General features: G+C 38.9%; 1 protein-coding gene across 1 annotated transcript in view; it reads left to right on the top strand.

Annotated features, from left to right (window-relative positions):
- CPQ (carboxypeptidase Q) overlaps positions 1-26,052 on the top strand; it is a 153,455-nt gene that overhangs the window by 83,613 nt on the left and 43,790 nt on the right. The window contains exons 5-6 of the mRNA XM_005150879.3: positions 9,491-9,602; positions 24,703-24,794. Of these exons, the coding sequence (XP_005150936.2) occupies positions 9,491-9,602; positions 24,703-24,794 (204 nt within the window). The remainder of the gene's footprint in view (positions 1-9,490; positions 9,603-24,702; positions 24,795-26,052) is intronic.

Here is a 26,052-nt window from a genome sequence, read left to right as displayed (position 1 = left end):
GTTTTTCTTGAAAGTACTTAGCTGTGTCTCTGTGAATGCGACTCCAGTTTCTGTGGAAGTCCCCACTTCTCAGTATTTTCCATGAATGCTTTCATAAATATGACAATAAATGTTAATCATCAATGGTTTCCTACATAATAAATGGTGTTCAGTCCCATTTTATTGATAAAAGGATAAATACAATAGAATTAACTAATTTAAATTTAGCAATAAGAAATTAATAGTTTTCTAAGTCCACTTTTAAAGCCTCAATAGAAATGCTGTTTGAATTATCAAAAACTAAAAGAAATGGAAGGAGCTGTACGTGGTGAAAGAAGACTTGTAATATGAAAAGGATATAGAGACTTTTGAGACATGTCTCATACAATATATAAAGCAATACTTTTAGGTCAGTGTAAGATAAAGACTTTTTTTTCATGTTGCAAGCCAAGAACTGCCCTAATTCTGTGGTTTTTTGCATCAGTTCATAAAAGTAAGAAAGACTAAAGTTGCAAATTATTCCATAAAATGGATTTCATATATTTTTTTAATTTTTAATTTTTACCATAATTTTGACTGCCCTACGTAGGGCTTTTGTCTTGTGCCAGTAAAATACTATACTGAAAATTGCAGTTGTACTTTAGCAGGCTGGGTCTTGAAAGACATACTTGGGTTTGGTAGAGTTGATTTCCAAGTTGTGTGCTACTTTTTGTGTCTCTTTACTGAAATTTTCAGAATCAAAAGAAATGTGCATTATTTCTAAACCCAGAAAAAAATGTGGATTATTTTTTCTGGAATCAGTGTCATAATTACAAAAAGATGCCTCTGCAGATTGTGTAGTCCACCCCTGTGCTCAAAGCCAGGCCAACTTGAGCAGGTTGTGTAGGGCATGGGTTTTGAATATGTCCAAGGATGGAGACCCCACAGCTTCTCTGGGTAGCAGTTCCAGTGGTCTACAACTCTTGTAGTAAAAACATTTCTTTCTTATTTTTAAATGCAATTCCTTCTGTTTCAGTTTTTACCTATTGCCTCTTGTTCTGTCAGTGAACACTACTTTGGGGTTTTTTACATCCCCCATCATTAGTGTACTCCAGAGACCTCCTGCATTCCTTGTACCCTGCTGTGAGCAGGATATGGAAGTCAGTTAGCACCCAGAGGTCCCGTCTGACCTCAAGTATTCTCTGGTGCTTGGTGTTTGGCACTGGGACATAAGTGTTATGTTTTGGTGCCTCCTTTCTTGTAGTTCTTGTAGTTCTTACAGCCATCTAAGAATTTTGTTGACTTACTTCCATCAGCAGTCTTCTTGGATAATTTGTAAAATGAAGTCTACTTACTAGAGGACAGTTCAGAGGTGGCTACTCAGGATGCAAGACAGTGCTAGCGCGGCATGGGTCTGACTTCAGGGGTTCTCTAGTGTGCTCAAGAGGAAACAATAGCTTTGCAATTTTCTTGAGAAAAATCTACAGATTTTACAGTTTTGGGGTGCTTGCCAGTAGTGCATAGTATCACAGTGTGGAAGAAGTAGGACAGTTTAAACAATTCAGTGAGAGAGGTAACACTAGCTATTAGTGTTTATTTAGCTGAGATTAGTTTTGATATCTGATGAAAGAAATTTCAAAGATAAAAAATCTGTGAATGTTGCTAGATCTGTAATAGTGTGGAATTATTTATACCCCTAAAGTGCAAAATATATTAATACAAGGATTCTATTTCATAAAATAATCCCTTTCTTCATAAACAAATCATCTGCCACATGTGTAAGGAAAGTCTTTCTTTGATAAATGTAGAAAGAAGATTGTTTCTCTCTGCACATCAGGTCAGACGCTGTTTCAGCTTTCATATAGGGGTATTGCAGAGATCCTTTGTTAATCTTTGGACAAGAAAACCAGCAGCTACAATATCATCTATCATCTTTATGCAAGGGTAAGTGATATTTCAGTGATACCTGGTTTTGTTTAGCAGTAGTTATTGTTACGACTTTTCCTCTTTAAATGTCTAGAGCTGGGCTGAAATATATAAGGTAAAATCTTTAGTTTTGAAATATGGTATTATAAAGAGTACTATTATTTCTGAAATTGTTACAGCTCAGGAAATATGAAATAAAAGATTCTAGGGAACATAAATATAGAAATGCTAAGTCTTAAAATCCAACATTTAACACAAAAATGGTAGTAATTCCAATACTTGGGTGTCTGTTGAATGCTCATATAGTTTCTATATCTCGTTACCTTTATTACAATTCCCTTATCAGTAATAATTTACTTCCAGACTAATTTTCTCCTTCACTGTTCTGTATGCCATAAATGATATCAGCTCATGCTATTTAACTACTCAGTGGATTCAAGATTCACTTCAAACAGAGAGGTTTGGTTGCAATACTTTCCAAGAACACTTTATTTTCAATCACTTTTATGAAGTAGAGATTCAGCTCTAAAGAGTTTACTGTATATTGTGACACAGGGGCTCTTTGAAGGTCAATGAACTTTTTAGCAATAACAGCGTTGGATTCTTGTGTGACTAAGTGAGTCACTTTTGTTTCATGTGCAGATCTATCATTTAATCAGAAGCCTGGAAGTTAAGACTTACTACCCTTCGTAGTAAATGGAGACGACAGTTGTTGTTTTAATCATTTTTTTCTTTCTGAACTTGACTCTATCTTTACGACTGTGGATTAGTTGAGACAGCCAGAGTGATTATTTAAGAACCATTCCTAATGTGTGTGAAATCTAATAAAAGGAGTTGTAGTGAAGTCATATCGTTTGAACACCAAAGCTAAAAACTAATATGAAGAAATATTCTTATATACATGAAATAAAATCCACTAAATGTGGTAATGTTCCTGATTTACATTTAGGGCATGATTTAATCCAATTGCAGTTTAACTGAAGGAAGCTAGGGTTTTCTTAAAGGCAAGTACAGAAACTCACATGTCTTTTTCACATACTTGTAGCCTAAACCAAACATTTGGGAAACAGTCAGGGTAGACTTTCACTAAGAATTTCTATTGTCGTGGTTTAAACCCAAATTGCACAGCTTGTTGACTCACTCCCCCATCTTGCTTTCCCAACTCCCGGAGAGTTGGGGAGGAGAATCCAAAGAATGTGGCTCCCACAGGTTGAGACAAGAACACTTTAATAACTAAGGAATAACACAAATCACTACTGCTACTACTAATAATGATAAAGGAAATAAGAAGTGAAGAGAATACAACACCTCACCAGCCACTGACCCGTAACTCACCCCACTCTGCCTGACCGAGCACTGACCGATACCTCCTCCAACCCCTAGAGTCCCAGCCCTTCCAGGTAACTCTCAGTTACATCCTGGGTATGACGTGCTATGGCATGGAATACCTCATTGGCTAGCCTGGGTCAGGTGTTCTGTCTCTCCTTCCTCCCGGCCTCCCCTCCTCCCTGGCAGAGAGTGAGCTCAGAAAGTCCTTGGACAAACCAAACATTTGAGAAGTAACTCAAAACATACTTGCTATCAGCAACCGTTCTTAGCCCGAAAGTCAAAACACAGCACTGCACCAGCTACCAAGAAGGAGAAAAATGACTGCTACTGCTCAAACCAGGACACTATAAAGCAAGCATTTTTTTTTTACAATTGAATATCTCTGATACAGCTCTGTGTTTGAATTTTGGTATTGAATTTGATGGGATTGCACGCAATAGAGTAGACCTTTTTAAAAATAATAGGACAATGTTGGGTTGGTTTTTTTTTCCAGTAGGAATGAACAGCAGATTTTTAAATACAGGGGAGTTTATATTCAAATACATATGTATTATATGTATATATCTAACCTTGCATGTAAATCTGATTTTAATCCCATGCCACATAGTGCTGTGCTGCTGATGGGTCCTCAACTTTGCAAGTTTTGTCTTCCCCCATGTTGAGAAGCTGAGCTTGAGATGATGGTGGTATAGACACAAAACACAGTATCCCTGCAAAAACTTTTTAAATGGTTATCTTTATTATGCAGTGCTTGAGAAGTTTCCTTTGAGTCACTGCCCTGCTGCTGAAAGAGCTGGGTTGGATGGAAGATGATGTGTGATGCGTTTGCTGCAGTCTGTGTACTGCTGCAGCATGTAGGATTACAAGTTCTGATTGTTTAGATGTTGGAAGGCCTTTGGTGGAAAAGCCAAGGGAGTGATTTACAGAATCTTACTGCATAATACAAATAAATAACTGCTGTAAATATTTTAAAACTTGAGGAATGTTGGGCTTTGTACAGCAATGTGAGTCTGCCTGAATATGAAGTATGAAGTAGAAAGAACTGATAACTCTTAATTTGCTATTTGTTTTGTTGTGGGAGTTGAAGAGAGAAAGGTTTGGGGTGGAGTAAGGAAGAGAATGGGTCAGGGCAGAAAAACTAATTGTACACCAACATTTTATTCCACTGAGATGACAGAACATTTTCCTTCAAAGGGAGAAATAGAATACAGTCTGCAAACTAAGAATTACTATCAAAGAGGAAGGTTGCTGTGAACCCTAGTGCCAGCTGTGCTATGTGGATTATCAGTAGAAAAGCATATTGCTTGGTGTTGCCATTTTCCAGAATGTATTTGCAAGCACTACTGTGGATGATATTAATACATCCTAAAACTACTGTGCCAGATTTGCAAATTCGTGTATATGAAGATGTTATTTAATCATAGTGGTGAAGGCAAGTTAAGCATGATGGGCTTAAATTTAGTCCTGCCAGCTGTTTTATGTGATCACTAGTTAGGTGCATGATATCCTGCCTTTTTCTTTTCCCTTGTTCTCATGCTGTTAACACAGTGAAATGAAGAAAATCTTTAGATCCTGATAAACTGAAGCCATCTGGCAGTTCATATTTGTCATGCTATTCAAATGGGTAAATTAACCAAAATATACTCCCTATGCTTAGAAGGACAGGCCTGAATATATAGCAAACTGTTAGGTGAGAAAGTGTTTCTGTGAGTAAAAAGAGTAGTACGTGTTTGCAGAAGGAGAGAATAATCACAGGCATTTTTTGGATTGAACTGGGAATCGATCCATCAATTTGGATTGAGTGGCTTGAATAGCGGATCCTAATTCTTATCTGACTTCTGTTTTCTTGTAATTTCAGTTCAAACACAAATCAAACCACAATATGTGGTGTTCATATGTGTAAGTTAAGTATTGTACAAACATGCCATGCACTAGATGGGGATTCATGCAGAATAAATATCCAGTCAAATAATGTAAGACCTTGATACCTGGTCTTATACCTAGCACATAAGATGGATGTTTTGTTACTCTTCCATTACCTTCTACCTCAGTGACATGAAATAACTTTGAATGCTGGTTTTCACAACTTAATACAAATGTTATTCTAGATTAAATTCTGTGGTTGAAGATGTTACTTAGAGTTCTTTCCTAATGATGTTTGTTGTTTATAATCCCTAATGTTGCATAGAAAGAAGCCTTTGCCTTGTACCCCTACAGAAGCAAATGAGATTGTGAAGACTAACTAAAAGTAGAATAGACTTTTCTTAAATTCCCCCTAACCAAGCAGAAGGCAGCTCACCTACATTGTATGAAGTTACTGCATGACAATTGCAAAAGGCATATCAGACTACACATGGAATAGGAGATTATTTTTTACTGGCAAAACCCATCCTGCTTAGAAAAGGATAACACCCTGACATATGCAAAAGTATGTGGGTGGGCAGTTCGTGTTCTTAATCTTGGGTTTAAAATATGAAAATATGTATTCACATAAATATGTAAGATATCATCTAAATTTCAAAATATTTCAGTATGCTTGATAGAAATGCTGGGCATGAGTTAAAGGCATCCAATGGAGGTGATAATGCTGGTGCAGAAGGAAATACAATAACTAATCTTCTATTTGAAACACTTCTCAAAGTTCCACTTCTGTGGTATTGTCTCAGGACTATGTCTAGAGGAGCATTTCTTAGCTGTGTCACTGCAGAAACAATGAATTTTAAGTTGTTGTGTTGCATGCAAGCTGTCTTATCCTAATTTTATTTTGTGTCAGTTTGGCAAATTTGTATTGCTCTATAAGTACAGCAGTATGTTGTCCTATACTGTTCCTTGAGTATATTTATAATATACTATATTCTATGAATATATTGTATTCTATACTGTATTCTATGAACCTATACTGTTCCTCTGTATATTTAAAACAAATACTTACATGTACTTGCTTCCATTGCTTTGCAGTGCCTACATTCTGTTGGCATGTACTGACATTTCTATAGGGATGTTTTGTACAAATGTGATTAGTCTGTTTGTAGATTTGGACCTGAAAACCAAGTAACAGGTTTTAAAGCAATGTGGAAAATTGAATAATCAAACATCCTTGATAGCTTTAAATGCTTTTGTTATTAGCCCACCTGTACAGAGAATCCTAATAATATTATTTTATAATATTATTTTAAATCATACAGTGGCTTAGAGTGAATCTCAGAAATATTTCCATTAATTGCCCAGACACATTATAGCTACTTAACGACCGAGATAAACATAGTAGTTATGTTATTTTATGACTGTGTCTTACTTTAAGAATGTCTATGGCTAGCTATAAGCATGATCACTGAAACTTTCGTTTTAGCAGCTGCTACAAAAGCATAAGAGTTTAAAAAAACAACTGTCCTAAAAAAGCTTTCACATAGAAGCACATTGGTTGTATTTATGTAATTGATGTTGGCATCAGCCGAAGTAAATTTAAGTGAAAGTTCATCCATAAAATTATCTGACTTTCTCAATCCGCTTGAACCTTGAACTGTTTTGGTGTGATGTTTGGGAGTTGGTAACGATGCTTTATGATTGGAGTCTGTAACCCCAAGTGAGATTACACCACCTTCTTCTGATTCAGAATTTCCTTCTTAGTTGCAATATGTGTTGTTTCACAGAAATGAGGAGTAATTCTTTCTCAAATGCTCATGTTGGGGTTGCTGCCAGGGAACAGCATTAGTGAGGTATTCTTTCACTGCTAAAGACAAGGCGTTGCTTCTATTGTAAGCTTGGTTGTCTCTAAATGAGTTTACAGACTTATTCTAAATAATTCACTTCATCCTGAAGCTCTGTTTCCCAGGAGAGTGAATAGTTGTCTTCTTAAAACCGATTTTTGCTTTAAGAACAAACAGACCACATGGATGGTGATTTTGAAGTTGTGGAATGTCCATCCTTTATATGGCAGACAGCTGTGCATTCACTCAGAGCCTTTCCTGTTCTTTCAGAAAAATGAATATTATTATTTGGAAATTCCTTATTGTATGATGCTCCTGCATCATTTGGCAGCAAAGTGCAGTGGTGTTTCAGCTCAGCCCTCCATCTGCAGTTTGCAGTGGGGGTGCACATGCCTTAATGAACTCTATGAAACGTTCATTCCAGTGTTGCCCTCATCACCTACAAGCATGTGTGTGTGTATGCTTCATCCTCCCATATAAGCAAACGAAAAAAACAAGGAGTATCACATTCTCAGCACGTCTTTTCTGTTCTCATTTCAGAAAAGTTTCTACCTCCAAATCTGGCATGGCTTTTCTTACATTTCAAGCTATGTTGCTATTGTAGCAAAGGGCTTCAGTAGATCAAGTACATCTACTGTAGGGCAGCATCCCTGGAAAACTTGCTGTTTGCAGTCTTTCATGCTGGATCTCAAGGATCATGACATAAAATTGCAGGAATACCTCCTGAGTAAATCTGAGGCTCTTACAGAGGAGCCTGCTGTCCAAATTTAAGCACTTTTGAAGGAGGGGAGGTTTTGGAATAAAGGCTGCAGCAAGTCTGTCTACTACCAAGAAAACCAGTCTGTGCTGGAAAGAAAACACATGTTAAGGCTGGACGAGCAGAAAAGAGTGTTGAAACAGCTGAGAGGGAAGGAGCAAGCTGCTCCTGAGATTTTGATCACAAGCTTTTCCAGACACTTCTCATTTTTATAACATACGTATTTATAAATATTTCATAGTGTATTTTCTGAATTTAGAGGGGTTTGGTGCATTCTGGTTGGGTATATGATCCATACAATGGATATGGCTAGTAATTTACCATGGCCTTTGTTTAATACAGAGGGGCCTTTTAGTTGTGTTACCTGAATTTGTATTTGGTTGGATGAAAAAAACACATTTGTTTGAACACTTCATGCATTTTGCCCTGCCATGATCTGTTTGTCCATTTTTTTTAATAACCAGTGAAAATGTACTAAGATTTCTCTCTTGTGAAGAGAAAAATAGAGATCTTTGTGCTTGGGCCCCAAGTTCCTTGTGATGCTAGCTGCACTCTTGAGAGCATAGGCTCTTACCCTCCAGGGGTGATAATAGGAAAGACTTGCTATGTTCTTATTTTCAGTGCTAGAGTAATTGTCATGTGATGAATGAAAGCTGAGAGGATATGCCCTTAGGAAGAAGAATGTCGCAGGAAGAATGAGTACTTTTTAACCTTTTTCTAGATACCACAACTCTGAGACCTCTTTGACAACAACTGACCAGAGAGTGGGAAGCATCCCTTCTTGTGTGGGCAGGGCACACAGGCAGATACTCCAGGGTCTCCTTCAGTTTTTCCTCAGTGCTGAGCTGTCATAGGTTGGATACTTCCACTTCCACCCTATCCCAAGGGCACTCTTTACTGGTACTAGTTCTTCAAAGATTCCTGGGGCACTGCAGCAGCTCCCTGCTCTTGTTTTTGTGCTATCTCATCATTTTACCACAGTGCCTGAGAGTTTTTGTCATTCCTTGACCTTACCACTGCAATCACAGATCCATCAGCGTTTCAGTTTCAGGTCCAGTTAGGGAACTGTCCCACTTCTGGTACTGGTCTGATGCTGCTTGTCAACATTTGAAGTGATTTGAAGAGTTCAGATCTGAAAGTTGGTGTTTCCAGAGATATATATTACTACTATGCTCTACTGTAGCCACAAAACTTTCTTTGCAGAAAACCCCTCTGGGACTTGCTACCATGTCATTTTAATTTAAAATATCCTTATGACTAATGGAACTATAAAATACCTTGTCATTGTTGTAGCACACAGGGGATCCAGTAATAAATTAAAGGTCCCCTGTGACAGAAACCATAGATGTATAATAAAACAACAACCTCTGTCTGGGAACACTTAGTTTGAGTCCGTATTTCTTCCCTACGCACCCACATATAAGGTTAATCAAATTTCATGCCTAGGGGCCTAAACAGCTAAAATATAGAAGATGTTTTCACCATTCTGCTATGTAGTAGACCTTTATCTCTGAAAAGTACACACTTTGTTAATGTGCAAGACAAAACCTTTCATTTAAACAAGCATTTCTCATAGCATATCTAGTTTGATTTGGACATTGGTTTGAAGAAGTAGGATGCATTTGGTCATTCCAGATTTATATTCAGTGACTAGAGAAAAATGGTTTAATTTTATTTGAAAAGTTTCCTTCCTGATGTTCTAAACTAAAAAAGCCAAATTTATGACAAAATCATGAAAATGCTTAAATACTCAACTGACTTTTCTGATTCAGTGTTTTCATGTAGAAACATTTTCTCATAATTGCTTTTCCAGATTGTATTGGTGAGTGGACATCTGGACAGCTGGGACGTTGGGCAGGGAGCTATGGATGACGGTGGTGGAGCATTTATATCATGGGAAGCATTATCACTCATTAAGGATCTGGGTAAATATTTTGTTTTAAAATCTTTCTAAGGCATGATATTTCAGGGACATTTTGGATATTGTCTAAACTGGATTTTCTATTTCATCCATTCATCTGAGCACATATGTTCATATTTTGTATAAATATTTTGCAAGTTTGTCTGTTAACTCCTCCCTTCATCCAAAAGCAACACATCAGCCAATAATCTAGAAAGTGCCACGAGCCTGCACGGTCACCATCATCACGGAATGAAACTTCAGTGTAAGATATAATATCTAGATACCTTAGAAGGAAGTCACTCCTTTTCATTTTGTCTTAATGAGTTCCTCCCTGCTCAATGAAGATGAAGCTTTGTGAAGTCGCAGATAGCCTTCTGATACCTTGGTCTGCTTTTTAAGCAAACATTGCCACTTGATGCATTCCTAAATCTTTCACTGTCCTATATGCTGCTTTACAGTGGCTACTCAGTTAATTTAATTCCCAACCCCTTGTTCTTGATAAGTTTTCAAGACAATTTCATCTAAGTCTCTCTCAAGAGCATCTAACTAGGACTGGATCCAGACAATGATCCTTCCTCTGGTCTTTTTCATCTACATGTAAAGATATTAAGAAAAAAAAAATTAATCTATAACATCAAACCAGTGCATTCTCAGACTTGCACTTGATTATGCTGCTTTTATGTTGCTGTGTGCTTGGTCTCTTCTTTGGACTGTGACAGCTGATTTCCTTGGCAAAGGTAATCCCTGTCAGAGAAAGCACACACTTGAATGTCGTCATTACAAGGATACACTTCTTTCAAATCTGGCTTAACCACTGTGACATGTTAAATGCTTTGGGTTCATATATCTCACCAAGCAACATTTGACACTGATGCCTTGCATACTGTAGTGTCCTGCTGCAATAGATTTGTGGGATACAAAGCAACGTTGTGTTTCCAGGGATTACTTCTTTGAATCTTTCTTAGTAATCAGTAGGGTGAGCTGTTGGTGGGGTTCTGGAATTTGGTCTGTACGTCAGTTGGACTTAAATGAAGTTGATATTCTAACACACAGGCTGTCAACCCTGTACTTGCTGGCCTCTCTCCTCCACATTTTCTATTCAGCAGGATTATGAGCTGAACTAAACCCCCATGCTGTCAATGCTAAATGTAGATAAAGAAGGAAAGAAATAGAAAGAGGTAGCTTCATGCCTGGATATGTCTGTTCCAGTAGTGGTATAGATAAAATAACAGTGTGGACTTGCTCATCCTACTGCCTCCTGGGTTGCGTAGGCCCCCCAGGTGTGGTATCTGAAAGGCCATTTTTTCTTCTCATGTGCTTCATCTGACTTTGTGGGCTGCAGTGAGTATGTTATTGTAGGAGAGTATTGTCTACATATGCCTACATAGGGTGTGTTTGGTGGGAGAAAGGGTCCACAAGGTAGAATGAGATAGGGCCAATGTATGTGCAGGGGGGAACTATAGTTACACAGTCATCTGCCTATGTTTTTCAGACATCAAGCCTCTCAAAGTTGGGTCTGGTGTCCTGCTGCTCCCAGTCTGCTGTGGCCGGTCTGATTTCTGGTCTCCAAGCTGAACATTCCAGTCTTCATCTGTAGCTTTTTGCTAGTTTTACTTCCATATGGGCTTCTGTCACTATATGACTCAAAACCAGTTCAAAACAGACTTCTTAGATTGTCAAGTTGATATCCAAGGATGCTTTTCTCCTTTCATCACATGGAATCTATTCTTCCTCATTCCTTTTTTCCAGAGCCTGTGGTCAAGAGGAATGCACCACATATTCATTTAAAAATAAAATCAGCTGCTGCTCCTGCTCTTAGCTCTAGCAAAGTTTAAATAATAAACTAGCTTCCCCTTAAGAAAGATTTGTGTACTTGAACAATCTCAGTGTTTCTTGAAGAGTTCTTTGTAGAGAAGCTCTGTTATGCGATTAGCAATTCTCATACTGCAGTGGTGAACATCAGACATCCCTGTGAATTCCTGTTCTTTTATTTTGCATTATTTGAACCTCTTATCTCTCATTTTCCCAGCCTTGGAATGATTGGAATATCATTTTGTAACCAAAAACAAAGTGCATCTGCTTTGGGGTTTTTTTTTTTGTCTTTTAAAAGTAAACTAGAGAGGATTGTTCTACAGAAGAATTCAGACCTACTCCTTTTAGGGTTTTTAATCTTTCTTTTATGATTCTTGGAAAATTGTCTGTGCTCCCTCCACCTGCAGGAGAAAAAAATAATTATGCTTCTGTGTTTGCTGACTCTATGCCATTCAGAGTAAACTGCTTTGTGTCTCTTAAGGGCAAGTTCCTGGTGGCATTGTGTAATTCTTATTCACTGAGTTTTCCTTCATGCATGACTGAAATACATCATTCTGCTTGTTCAAATATTTGATTTCCTCTGGTGGTAGCCTGTGTGTTTGCTGTACAACCTGTGGTGAAATGCTGTTTTCTCAGCTGGGAAATGCCGGAGCCTTTGCTGATGCCCTCTGTTCTGGGCAGCTGTTGTGCTCAGCTCTTCTTGTTATACCAGTGTTCTGCAGTACCATAAAGCTGGGAGAGGGCTTCTGGGTCATCACATCTAACCTTTAGATAACCATGGGGGATAGGGCATTTTATAAATTGTCTTCCATAACAGATTGATTAATGCAGATTTTGTATCTAATGATGCACGTAGAATCTGACAAAAAAAGGACAACAAAATAACAGATGTGCAGATTGTGTGAGAAATTAGTTAATGAGTTTTATGTAAAATCAATTTCATAGATTGTGTTTTCAGTAAGCATTATACTTTGAACTGTGGAGACTTAGTTTAATATCCTTTTGGATCCTGACAAATTTAGTCTCAGACTAGCCCACCAAACACATTTGACATGCGGATAAGCCAACACAATTGGCTTATATCTGTGAACATGTGGAGTTTTTTTACAGTGTACTGGGAGTCTTAAAGTCATGATGCGTTGTGTAGCCATAAAAACTGTGTCTGAGTTTACCAAAGTATAAGTGCTTGTGACAGGGGGGTTGGAACTAGATGATCTTTAAGATCCCTTCCAACCCTAACCATTCTATGATTCTATGACTGTATGATCTTACAGCTGTGGTGATATGACCTTAAAGCTGAAGCGAGAATTCTGAAATATGAATTCTAGAATATGAAGTCTTTATCGTGTAGTGAGAAATGCTGGCACTACTTCTGCTGTGCCCTGTTGATTCCATGAAGGCAAGATTTTACTACACTATTTAAATAGTTTTTTTTCAGTGATGGTTTAATAGCACTTTATCATGATATCAGCGTGACCCTTGGATGTGGCTGGTGGACTCAAGTTATACCTTTTAATTAGAATTTTGATAATTCCATATGTACTTGAAGAATTATTACAGTTTAAATATTATTCCATAGTTTCAACACAACCTCCTCCACAAGCCATTTAATAGCTATTGGCTTGAAACCAAATATATTTAAATTCATTGAAAAGTCATTAAAATTATGGTTATATAAATTATATTGTATTTTAAGAAGTTCAGTTTTTTTCTTGCCTCAAGTAAGATTTTTCAAGTTTTTGCTTTTATTTCTAAGTAAATCAGTGTTAGCATTTGTAATTCCTGAATCTTCAATGTTAGCTTTTATCTTCTTAATTGAATGGGCAGTTTATGTACCATATTGATCTATTTTTTGTCTTTCTGGTGGTTTTGTAGATTTTCAGACACTGAAATAGTTGCGGGTTCCCTACAAGGGCACACAACAGTAGCACAGGCTGAAGCAGTTTTACGCAGTCTTTAAAACTTCAGCCTTTTGGTATAGGATTTTTTTTTCTTTTCACTTTGTAACTTCAGATGGATGCTGATTCTTTTTGAGGGAAAGGGAACTGCATGAGGGCCAGGCTGAACTGAAATAATTTTGTATTATATCACCAGCGTGTGGAATAAAAATATTTAATTCATGTAAAGCCTCATGTACATTTCAAAAGAGTAGGACTTTAAAAACCGGGCCAGGCTGTGAACTACTGTAGTTTATAAATACGTTTAGAGCTATAACAGTACAGTTAGCTAAAAAGTTGAAAGTTTCAAGTTTGTCTGAATACTTTGCTTCTCAGAGCTGTAATGTCTCTCTCTCCATCTTCCACACTGGGGTGACAGGAAGTGGGCTCTTGTGGCAGTGTCATTCCCTCTCCTTCTTCTACAGGAAGAAAACCAGGCACCAAATTCAGAGCAAATACTGACATTTAGATGGTTACATTTCAGCAGGGTGAATCTTGCTCTAAATGGCTTTTCCACAGCCACGCTGTGCAGACGACTAAACCCTATCTCTTCTCTTCTGTGCAGCTGCAACTTCAATCTTCAAACATCTCTTTGAGCAATGTATAACCAAGTGTCAGCACTGGCCTGTGCACCTGCTGGAACCAGAACGTGGCTGTAGGCATCTCTGGACCGGAGTGTTTTCTTTCCTCAGTGCACCCATATCAAATTCTCTGTGTCAACTATACTCTCACAGTTGCTTGCTCTGCCAGTAGCTAATCCCAAAAAACCTCACCAAGTAGTGGCTGTATTGACTAATGCTATCCAAAGAGGTATTTTCTCCCAGTTAATGCTGAAGTTTAACGAAGCACAAAGGAAATAAAAACAGACTTGTTTTTCCCTGGAGCCCTTGAAGCTTATACATACCATTGATTGGCAAGTTCTGTGGTGAGCTGCTGCATGGTTTATGTGCTTAAAAAATGGAAACTGGAAGTGTTTCCACAGAGTGATAGGACAAGGGGTAATGGGTTGAAACTTAAACAGCAGAGGTTTAGACTGGATATAAGGAAGAAATTCTTTACTGTTAGAGCGGTGAGGCACTGGAATGGGTTGCCCAGGGAGGTTGTGAATGCTCCATCCCTGACAGTGTTCAAGGCCAGGTTGGATGAAGCCTTGGGTGACATGGATTAGTGTGAGGTGTCCCTGCCCATGGCAGGGGGGTTGGAACTAGATGATCTTAAGGTCCTTTCCAGCCCTAAATATTCTATGATTCTATGATTCTAAGTTGTTTATGTGAATGAAGATGAAAGTTTCAGCCTGTTACTGCTCTTGATTCCTTATTCTGGAAATAAAGACATCTTTAGAGGTGCTGAGGCAGTCTGTGAGCTGGTCCAAACTGGTAAACTCCATTTCCATCACTGGAGCTGGGGCTGTTGGGATTATCTGAGGCTTTCTGATGCTTAAGAAATTACCCTTCAGAACTGCAGCAGGGTGTTGGAGGCAGTAAGTTTGTGCAATGCACAGTTTGCCTGCAGCTGTGTCTGGCAGCTGCTGCACTCCCCAGCCCTCTGCAGCTTTTAACTTCTTTATTGATTTTAACTAAACTTGATAGAGACACAGAAATACTTAGAATATGAAGCTGTGATGTACTCTCTGCAAATGGGTGATTGAGAAGAGATGGATGAGCACATTTGTGTCCCAGCTGAGGGAGAGGTAGGAAGAAACTTCACTTTTATGACTTCCCCGTCAGGATGAACTTCTGGTTAATCAGCAGCCTTGGTGTAAGCATCAGGGCCTCTTTCTTCTTAATCTGCTTGCAAACTCTGTGTGATAGGTAGTAAATATTGCTATGGCAGTAGTGAGGTTGTTGTTTGGGGTGGTTTAGAGGTGATGGGAAGGTTCTGGGGGTGTTTTAGGGAAGAAAGGCTGAGGGGTTCCCATCTTCAAGCCAAGGGAATCCACGGGGTGTTGCATGAGCTCTCATGTGATGTGAAGGCATTTGGAAGCTGTAGGAGAGGCAGCACTCAAGCAAACGGGTGTTTTCCAGTTTTGCAGAACAACAGCTATGTTGCTAATTACAGTCTAGAAATCTCAAACCCAACTTGTTTTCAGGTTGCATTTCTAATTCCCAAGTTTTACATTTGTTAGTTTGTGTGCAAAAAGGGGCATCTCTGGAGATGGCCAATGCCATTTCCCACAGCATTTTCATGTTGAATTGGTTAATGCTCTGGTGTCATTTGAAACACAGTTGCTCTATTCCTGTGTCACATGATGTTTACAAAAGAAGCTGCCTTTCCAGGTGAGGTGACAGACCAGTTAAGCCACTACTCATAAAAAGTCAGCATAAAATTGCCCCAGATTTATTTTGGTGCCGTTATTTTGCCTTTAGTTGGCTATAGAGATTGGACAGGCAGCCTGGGGGACTTGGTGCTGCTCTGGATGTTGGTTGTCGGTTTCTGTGAAGGGGGTATTTGTGTTCCTCTCCCACCTTTTCAAACCTGTGGCTGCTGCCGTGCTGGTTTTGCCCAGGACTAGTACAACTACAGTACAGCGTATTTGAGCAAGAAGCAGGCAGTTTGTATCGATGATTTCAGAGCTTTAGCCAGTGCTGCCTCTTTGCTCCTGATCTGGCTGTGTTCCTGTGTCACTTGGCTGAGGAGCATTTCCCATCTGAGGTCAAAGTGCTGTGCCCTGCTCCCATGCTGGGGAGCACCACCAAAGCCACCCTGTGCTACAGAGCTACAAACGTGAGGCTTTTATCCCTAATTGGAGCTTGAGGGAACTGAGTAACAATAGAGAAATGTCTTTAGAAAGTGTTCATATGGCAGTGTTAGCTTTACAGTCATAATATTCTAAACTTCCTAACTGCTGTAGGGAGCCCAGGTTTGGTGGATGAATTTTACTGCTTGCTTCTGAAAAACTTCAGACATGATAACTGTTGTGTCTCTTTTAAAATAGAACAGCTGGAGCCTTTTTTCCAACCTGTTAAGAAGAGAAGCTGATGAGATCTGCTACTTGACACTACAGTCTACTTTATTTTCAGTCTCATCGCTGCTAGCACAGGAGGAATCAGTCACCAGGTCCTTTGTTCACAGCTCAGGTTTCTTTCAGCAACATTTACCCACAAGCTCTCTCTCCTTGTTCAGAAATGTGTTTTCTACCTTTCCCTGGCTGTGTTTGGGTCTCGCTTGCTCCTCTGCTAGTCTACTCTTGGTGCCCTGCCAAACCCAGAGGTGCACACGTGTCCACTGCTGGTATGTGTTTATGGGGTGCATCTTTGGAAGAAGCCCAATGGCTGTGCTGTGAATTTGCCAGATTACAAACTTATCCTCTTTCCCTTCAATCACTTGAACTGCAGCAGTGTAAGACATCACCAGTTACTGCTATCTGAACTCCTGCCTCTGTTGAGGTAATAGGTGTAGACTTCAGGAAGGGCTGCACTCCAAAGACCACTGTAGTGATGGGTTGTGGTACAGAGTAAACATTTCCCTGTGTTTGCTGTTGTCCCGTGCACTGAGCTCATGTTCAGTCATGTCTGTGTGCCACATTAGACCAGGAAGTCTCCTGCTCAGACCGTGCCTTCAAGTGCTTCTGGGAATCCTGGTTCTACATGTAAAAAAAATATTTGCTATGGGCAGCTGCCAGACCCAGTGAATACCAGGAGTCAAGTAGATGAACAGGGCACATTTTCCTCTTCTGCACCCCAGGCAGGATGCCTGATGCCATTGCCACTAGAGCAGCCTGACGAGGGAAGGATGATTGTTGACAAAGTCTAATCCCAGCCATCACACCTTTTACAGGCTTTCCTACGTTCCTAGACGATGATCTATTCACACATAAGAAGGGGAGAAATGTGTGTGGTGATAGGTGCTATGTGTAGTTTCCCCTCTTCTTCTCTCTGCCAGCATTATGGGGAGTTTCATGAGTCACCTTTCCCATAGATGTATACATGGATCTGGCACAACCAAATTTCTGTTTCACAGGAGAAAGGCACAGAAAAAAAACACAGAAATGTTTCCAAAACAAAGCAAGTAAAATTTGTAAGATACCACCTGTATTATGTTTTATGCAATCCATAAAGAGTTGTTTAAGCAGTTTTTTCCCTTTAAAACTTATTTAGAATTGGAATTGTAGCTCTCATCTGAATTATACCCATGACTAATGTGATTGGAAAATCGTAAGACAGTTTTTTATGCAGTTCGCTATATTCTTTGTATGAAGTTACATTCCTGGAGTCCAAATTCACTGGCTAATATATAAGGACTAAAGATATGTTTTATTAAAGAAATGATCACTGAAGTCATTCCTTTTCTGCTAGTTTAATTAAAGTCATATAACTGCAGCTTTAATCTACTTGCCAAAAATTTTGTTAAACATTTTCTCTAAATTTCCTATAGCTGTGGTGGTGCAGTTGTTTTCTGTCTAGCAGGTACATTGTGAAACATGATTAAATGCCTGTTTTTACTGTAGGTTTTGTTGGGGTTTTTTAATGAAATATGCCTGATACTAACTCCTTGTTCTTACATTCTTTCCACTTTCCCAAAGTAGCATATTTTATTCTGACCTTCACCTTTTGAAAATCTATTAAATCTACTTGGTATGAAATATCTGCATATGCTGTTACACTGCAACTGCAATTATGCCTTCATTTCAACCTTTGGTTCAATGCATATTTGGCAAATGCTTGAATCTTCAATTTTCATACTCGGTTGGCATAGCAGAGGAGTGACTGCAGACATACAAAGTTGTTAATCTGGTGGTAAATGTAGGCATACAGCCCTCCATAGCAATATTGCCCTGTGTCCTGTGGAGTGCTGCTTCTCTGCAAACTTTCATTTACCCAAGAATCTCAAGATAAAATGAGTTCTTTGTTGATCTGTAAAATCTTGAAAACCTGGGCACAGAGTCTGTTGTGATTTTTTCTCTCATCTGTACAATGGCTGACACGATGAAAGGCTGAAATCCTTCCCAGATAAAGTCAGGGGCATCTTGTCCTTATTGTCAGGGTTTTTTTAAGGCACAGATTTTCAATGTGGAGAGTCAAGTGTAGCTGGTGCACTTTCTGACTCATCTGCCCTGAGGACAGTCTAAAGGATTTGTTTTTTTTTCTGATCCAAAAAAGCAGGGCAGTGAAGCCACCACTAAGTAAGATCAAACCATGGCTGCGGTTTATAATCCCAGAGACTGTGGGAGATAGGCCTTGCATAATCTTTTCTGGCCCACAATGTGATGAGTTCTCCAAACACCTTTAAGATATTCCTTTAAGGAAGGAGGTGTCCCTAGAGAGGAACAAAGTCCATTTTAAAGGTGGACAGTGTCCTCTTCCTTTTGTGGGATTTGGAGAACATGGTAACAGGATCAGAGCAGGGCAGGGGGTAGAGGAGTCCTCTGCGCAATACTTTGCTATTTTACACAGGCAAGTACCAGGTTTCCTTTTATTTTTTTAGGAGACAAGACTTGAGTTGACTTCATGTCACTACACTGAATAGTTCCTTGTTTAAAGGAACATGTGCAGGGGAGTGTGTTTGTCAACACTTCTTGTCTGAACTCTCCCTGCCTGTACTGCTGTGTAGCAAGGAGGTTGCCCCCATGGAAACCCTCGCTCTGGCAGTGTTGCTGCCTGGCTCAATTTCAGCCCATCACACTGGTCTTTGGGCTTGGCTTGCCTCTTCTCTCCCCATCTCCCCAGTCAAAAGCTTAATCCATGTTATTTTTAGTTGCTAGACTTGCAAATCATTCACAGCTTTCACTTCCAGTCTTGTATACCCAGCTCCTTCCTTGACATTTCCTCTTGGATATTCCATTGCTTTCTTAAAGTAGTTCTACCTAAAACCTCTTGCATTTCCCACCTCCACTCTTCTTTAAAACTTCCCATTCTATTCCATTGTAAACTCATCAGCCTCCCTTAAAACAGGGAAAAAAATGGCTTGGGTTAATCTCAGTGTTGCTACACTACCATCAATGCTGCTGGCCAACGACTGGAGCTCTGCAAGCCCCAATCCTTCCTTAGCCTGGTTCACCTCAGCCCTTGCTATCTCCCTGCACCCTCTTTGCAGGGGCCTTTCCAAAAAGCTGTTCCTGCTCTTCAGCTATGGTAGAGTTGTGTCCTCTTATCCCCCAAAACGTGGCTCTGAGCATGCTGTCAGCCTCAGGCCAGATTAAGCTGCAGCGTCCAGTTTGGCTTCTGCCTGCACTTTAATTTCCTACTTTTCAGTCCCTGACCTGCCTGTTTTCTGTCTTCTTTCTGTGATGCCGTGTCTCTTCTCCAGAATACCTAATTTCTCTTTACTCCAGACCTTCAGACTCGAAGGTTTACTCACTTTGCAGTGCTATTCTGTGGAGCACTTCATCCTTAATGCTGCAAACAAACGCCTATTAACAGAGAAAAATCAAGGAGATTGCATTGCATTAGACCATTTTAAGAACAAAACAAAGATAGTTTCCCAAGCAAAAAGCTTTCCCATATCTAATTTCAGCTTCACTAGCGAATTAAAAATATATCATAATCAGGGATTAAGTAATACTCTTAAAATTGGGTGGGGTTTTTTTTGAGGTGTGGTTTGCCTTATTTTTTGAAGCTTATAACTTGAATAGCCTTAGATTTTGTCTGTTTGCTTGTGGGTGATCCCAATGCCTTGCTTGCAAGGGACAAAGTCCTTTTTCACGAAGGTGGAATGGCTTTTATGTTTTCAAGAGATGATCATTCTTATAACAACACAATGGCTTCTCTTGACGAAGTCTGATTAGCCATCTATATGCTGTCTTCTTAGAAAACACACTGCATCAGTCAATATTTATGTTTATAAAATGGTAAATATTTACTGAAGGAAATTTAGTATTTACACTACTGATCTCTGGTTTGATTTCAAAAAAGACACGATTCAAGTTGTCCCTCCAGGCGTATGTGGTATTTTGAGGGTGAAGCAGGTTTATTTTTTCACATTACATGTGACAGATGAGCATAATTTATGCTTGTACCAACTGTAAATTTCAGTTTCACTGTGTCAGAATGTTTCAGTTTTATCAAGCATGACCAAAGTATATAGGACATAAAACTCAGGTCTTATACTGCATCCTGGTAAGTATGTGATCACAAGGAGATCATCCACTTGTATAAGGACATGTGTGGATTTGATAAACACTCTCATGTCTAGTAAATATCTGTGTTAACTTTAAAATGAACGTAAAATGTGTGTATATAAATATATAACATCTCCATGTTATTTACTGACAGTTATCTTTTATTTAAGTTATGAAAGAAAAGCTTTTGGCAAAATACTTCATTATAGTTGAGGCTGAAGTCAAACTGATCAGTTAATACCACTTAGTCATTGTTTTTCTCAAACATTTGGTATTTTGGCTAATCCTGGCTTGCTGCTGATATCTGCAAGTGTGAGTACTCTATAAGGACCTAAAAGAAACATAAGAGTCAATAAAAGCTGCATCTTAATATGACAGAAATGTTTGTGGTACTTGAGGACAACAAAATGGCTAGCAACCACTCCAGCGCAGAGGAAGTATAATATAGCAAGGGTCCTCCTGTACTTATTACACACATTTCCTTAGTCATTCATAGACCATATCAATGTTTTGATTTCATTCTTTGACTTAGGAGACCAGGTGCCCTACAGTATTTTTTATGCTTTGGATAAACTGTAAGAATGTAGAGCTTGATCAGTACAATGCACTTCTGTGATAAACCATGGATAATATTTCCTGGTTAAGAGTAAGGTAGAGGTGAAAAAAAAAGCTGCTTCATTTTTCTAAAGCACTGGAGATTTGTAAATCAGTCTGTGGCTGGATGAGGATCTATAGTTGTTTTGGTTTTGTTTTTAGTTACGTGAGCTTAGAAAGAACAATTTATTTGAGTACCAGCTATCACTTTTTCAAGGTTATCCTCCTGGAAACTCCTGCTATTCTTTTTATTGAAATGCAGCAGTAGGATGGAAACTGGGATTTCAGTGCTTTTGAACAGGTGCTGAGCCCAGCAACTTTCATTTGATTTCATTTGAGTTACACAGCCTCAGATCCCAGTGACACCGGAAAGAATGGCATGGCAGAATCCATGCACTGATGCATCAGTGAATGTTCTTATAACCTGCTGCACTTTGCCAAATTGATCTATTTAAATGCTCTAGGTAACTTTACAATTTTTTTTCTTCTGATATCTTCTTCTTTTTTTTATGTTTGTTTTGTGTTCTTTATTGTTGGTTTTGTTTTTTTTTTAAGACTACATAATATGTCATTTATATAGATAAAAAGAGCAGAGGCACTATTTTATTTGTGAAACAGTTTTCTCTCCTTTCAAAATTTGCTACCTACCTCTCTGCACAGGGCACCCATCGAGGAACATAGTTTTCTAGTACAAGTGCTATTTTATCATGCCTATTCAAGACATAGCTTGGCTTTGATATGAAAGACTTTTTGTTTTGTGGAGATGATACCTTGCTTAGGAGCCAGTAGTTTCTACAAAGCAAGCCAAAAAGTTATATTTCATTAAAAAAGAAAATATATATATATAATAACAAGTGTAGTACTTCATATTTTTAATAAAAATGTGCATTGAGAATATTCTTAGCAGTTTTACTTGTGAATATTGGGTTTGTTTGATGTTCTTTGGTCAAAATAGCTGTGCTTTTAATAATAGGTAGATAAGTACTTATCACTTTCCCCTTAAGAAAATGAGGAAATTTTCCTCTGTACACTTTGTTTTGTATTTAAAATAGCTGCCCCGATAGTCCATTTATTTATTTATTTATTTATTTATTAACTTGCCCATTTAATTTCAGTAGAACACAGAAGTGAATTTGCTGACAGAAACAGGTGATGTTGGAAGAGCTGATACACCATGTCTGGGACTAGAAAGATGGAAGCTTAATAGGGCTTTGTTTTTGCAGCTTTAATCAATAGATGCAGTGACAGGTTAGGAGGGGGCCATAAGAATCTCAAACTTCTTCTCAAGTGAGCTGAGACCTTCTCAAGGTCCTACAGAGGATGGAGCAGGAGATGGGTTTACGAAGAGGATGCCCTTGGTCACTGACCTGATTTCCTCTTAGGGCACCAGTGGCAGACTAATCCGTCTTGACTTTTGCCTGGGAGGAGGCAGGAGATGCTGCTTCCTTGTCTCAGGCATCTTCAGCCTTGGCGCTGTGGGCTGGAGACTGGGCTTCACTGCTTTGTATTTTGTGATACAACACGCACAACTCTATTTTCTGCTTAAACTGCAGTGCCATTGGAACCACGCTACAGGAGCAGCCACTCTATGCTTGACAGTATCTTGTCTTTAGAGCCACCTCTTCTAACCAAGCTGCTACACAATTGTGGTTATTTTGTGTCTAGAATCTTTCTAACTTCAATCTAATCACTATTTGATTATCTTAACAGATCAACATTTAGGAAATACAGCTTTAAACCACTTGTTTGCATTTCTTTCATAGAATCATAGAATAGTTAGGGTTGGAAAGGACCTTAAGATCATCTAGTTCCAACCCCCCTGCCATGGGCAGGGACACCTCACACTAAACCATGGCACCCAAGGCTTCATCCAACACCCTTGAACACTGCCAGGGATGGAGCATTCACAACTTCACTGGGAACCCATTCCAGTACCTCACCACCCTAACAGTAAAAAATTTCCTCCTTATATCCAATCTAAACTTCCCCTGTTTAAGTTTTAACCCATTACCCCTTGTCCTGTCACTACAGTCGCTAATGAAGAGTCCCTCACCAGCATCCCTATAGCCCTCCTTCAGATACTGGAAGGCTGCTGTGAGGTCTCCATGCAGCCTTCTCTTCTCCAGGCTGAACAGACCCAACTTTCTCACCCTCTCTTCATATGGGAGGTGCTCCAGTCCCCTGATCATCCTCATGGCCCTCCTCTGGACTTGTTCTAACAGTTCCATGTCCTTTTTATGTTGAGGACACCAGAACTGTACACAGTACTGCAAGTGAGGTCTCACGAGAGCAGAGTAGAGTGGCAGGATCACCTCCTTTGACCTGCTGGTCACACTCCTTTTGATGCAGCCCAGGATACGGTTGGCTTTCTGGGCTGTAAGCACACACTGAAGCTGGCTCATGTTCATTTTCTCATTGATCAACACCCCCAAGTCCTTCTCTGCAGGGCTGCTGTGAATCTCTTCTTTGCCCAACCTGTAGCTGTGCCTGGGATTGCTCCGACCCATTTTCATTATGAAATATTGAAAATTCCAAAGTGTTTTCTTCAGATTTTGAGTATTCCTTGTATACACTGCCTTCAGCTATAAGGATTGCTAATGTGTGGTTTCAGGAAAGAAATCTTCAGTTGATTTTTATTGTGTTGAGAGAGAAAACAAACAGTGAAGGTCAGGTCTATTTGTAAACTTCATCCAGTTCAGCTAGGAAATAAGTTTTTACAGTGATACTGATAATATTTCTCCTCAGAACAGAAGTTTATGTGGCGATTTATGCTTTATCATTTGTGATAGTGTCGTTGTTGGGGTTTTTGGTTTTGGGTTTTTTTTAATAGTTGGGGGGGGCTTTACTTTTGCTCAAATATAATTTGCATCACGCTGAACAGAGAACACTATTTATTCTTGATCTGTTTGCTCTTCCATGCTCTCACATTTCATGTCTCAAATGTATTTGGTTATGAATAGAATCAATCAAATAAATAAAGGGCAACAACTTCTATCTGTTCAGTTCTGCCATGGCACAGATGGTTTCAAAATTTATCTGAGAACTTATCTTTCTTATTGAGCTACCATAACAAAATAGAAAACAGCTTTGTGTTTGCCCTGTTTTAAAAAGCCAGGAATACATTCAGCAACTGATTGTATTTCAGATTCCAAAGTCTAGATTCTTTGCTTTTCATTTCTCTGATAAAAAGCAAAATAATATTGCAGAGCCATTCATTTCTTGAAATGGGTAAATATTTCCAATAAAAAACAGCTCATTTTCAATTAATTGTAATAAATTAACCATGCAAAGCAATGGTAATTCTCATGAAAATTTGATTTGGATCTGCTGAAAGCAGACACGCATTACTTGCTGCGGACCACCACCACAATGAGAGCAGCATCTGTCTCAGAAATCTGTCAAGTTATGTTATGATTTTCAAACACCTGAAGTGTGCTTCTCTTGTACTACCGTGATTCTTCTGCTGCTACCTGTAGCAGCACCACAACAGCCCACTTTTCCTAGTGTCAGCTCGCTGCCTACACCCCAGTCCTTCCCCCCAAAACAAACAAAAAGTATTCATAAAAACAAACCCCACTGTTTGAAATAGGTTGTGTTTAGTGAAGGTAGAGATGGCTGAATGGAAACCCAGGCTTTTCATTCATGGCATGGTGACCAATGCAAAAAATGCTCAAATGTACAGATATTTACTACTAAAACCAATTTTTCAAAATGTGTTGTAGGACTTCACCCCAAAAGGACTCTCCGCTTGGTGCTATGGACGGGAGAAGAGCAAGGAGGAATAGGTGCAGAACAGTACTATCAGTTGCACAAGGTAAATCATGTCTTTAGTTTATTTGCTTGGCAGCACTTTTCTCCCTGGTCTTGCGAATTCCATATTATTTTTGTTGAAAAGTTCAGCTTTCTAACCTAAAATACTGATTCCAGTTCTGCCTGAAAGTGTTTTTTTCTGGTTTTAATTATAAATGTAAACTTTGTTTTGCATTTAACAGAAAGTGATGTGGCCACACATATACATGTTCTGCTTGACCCAAGGTACTCTATCACGAAACAGTTCTGAAACAGATATTTCATGATGATATCTGCCACAGCTGTCAAACATAGCTAACTTCCCAAGAATGGATGACAAATGGTCCACATATGTTGGCAATATAAATAAATTTTGTTTGCTTTATATATTTCTGCTTCATTGCATTTCCCTGTTAATATTTTACATTTTAAAACAAAAGATAATACAAAGAAAAGTCTTTGTTGTCTTACCTTAATAATGTGTAACCTAAGGAACTCTTTGCCATTTATTAATTTTGTGGGATCTGGAACATTTTAGATGGTTGATTTCAGGTGATGCAAGGAACACATGAACTCTGCGACTGGTTATCAGGATAAAAATGTTGTGTATTGTCTCATCTGTTTCTCCTGCCAGCAACCACCTTTTCAAAGTACATCATGACAGAAAGGGCAGTAGTGTAAAACCAGTTTGGAGATAAATCATTGGAATATGTGTGGATTTTTATTTTTTCCGCCAGAAAAGTTATGCTGTACCTGTATGACTAAGATAAAGTAGTTAGCTTTTATTTTCCCTGATTTGCGCTCTCAGTGAGGGTTAATATTTCCAAGACAGAGACAAGATGAATGCAGATGTGTTTAGGAAGTCAGCTGCTGTACTTCCTACTGTATGAAAGCAGACTTACAAGCAATTCCTAAGAGTATGTTCTTAACAGTAAGCAACCTACCAGAACAAATAAATGGAAATTTGTGATGAATTAAACTCAGTCAATTTGCATCTGCAATAGAGTTGTCAGAGATAGCCTTACAGTGGTTAAGGTTTCCTTGCTAAATGATGAACAGTCAATTATTTCCCACGAACTTGTTTACCATTATGAAGAAGTGTATTTAACTACCCATATATAATGTAGTTCTTCCTTATATCACCAAATTATAGGAATAACTCAGGTGTCTCATTTGAAAGAGAGCTTGGTTTCTCATTTTCCAAGAGGTAACAGGCTACAATTTAGTATGTATTAAGGACTCTGGATTTACCAGTGGTGTTCTGGTGTTCAGCAGGATTAAGC

Source organism: Melopsittacus undulatus, chromosome 1 (assembly GCF_012275295.1).
Source record: "Melopsittacus undulatus isolate bMelUnd1 chromosome 1, bMelUnd1.mat.Z, whole genome shotgun sequence".
NCBI classification, from domain to species: Eukaryota; Metazoa; Chordata; class Aves; order Psittaciformes; family Psittaculidae; genus Melopsittacus; species Melopsittacus undulatus.
The sequence above is the reverse complement of the archived record's forward strand: the minus strand, read 5'-3'. Positions and strand labels throughout refer to the sequence as shown.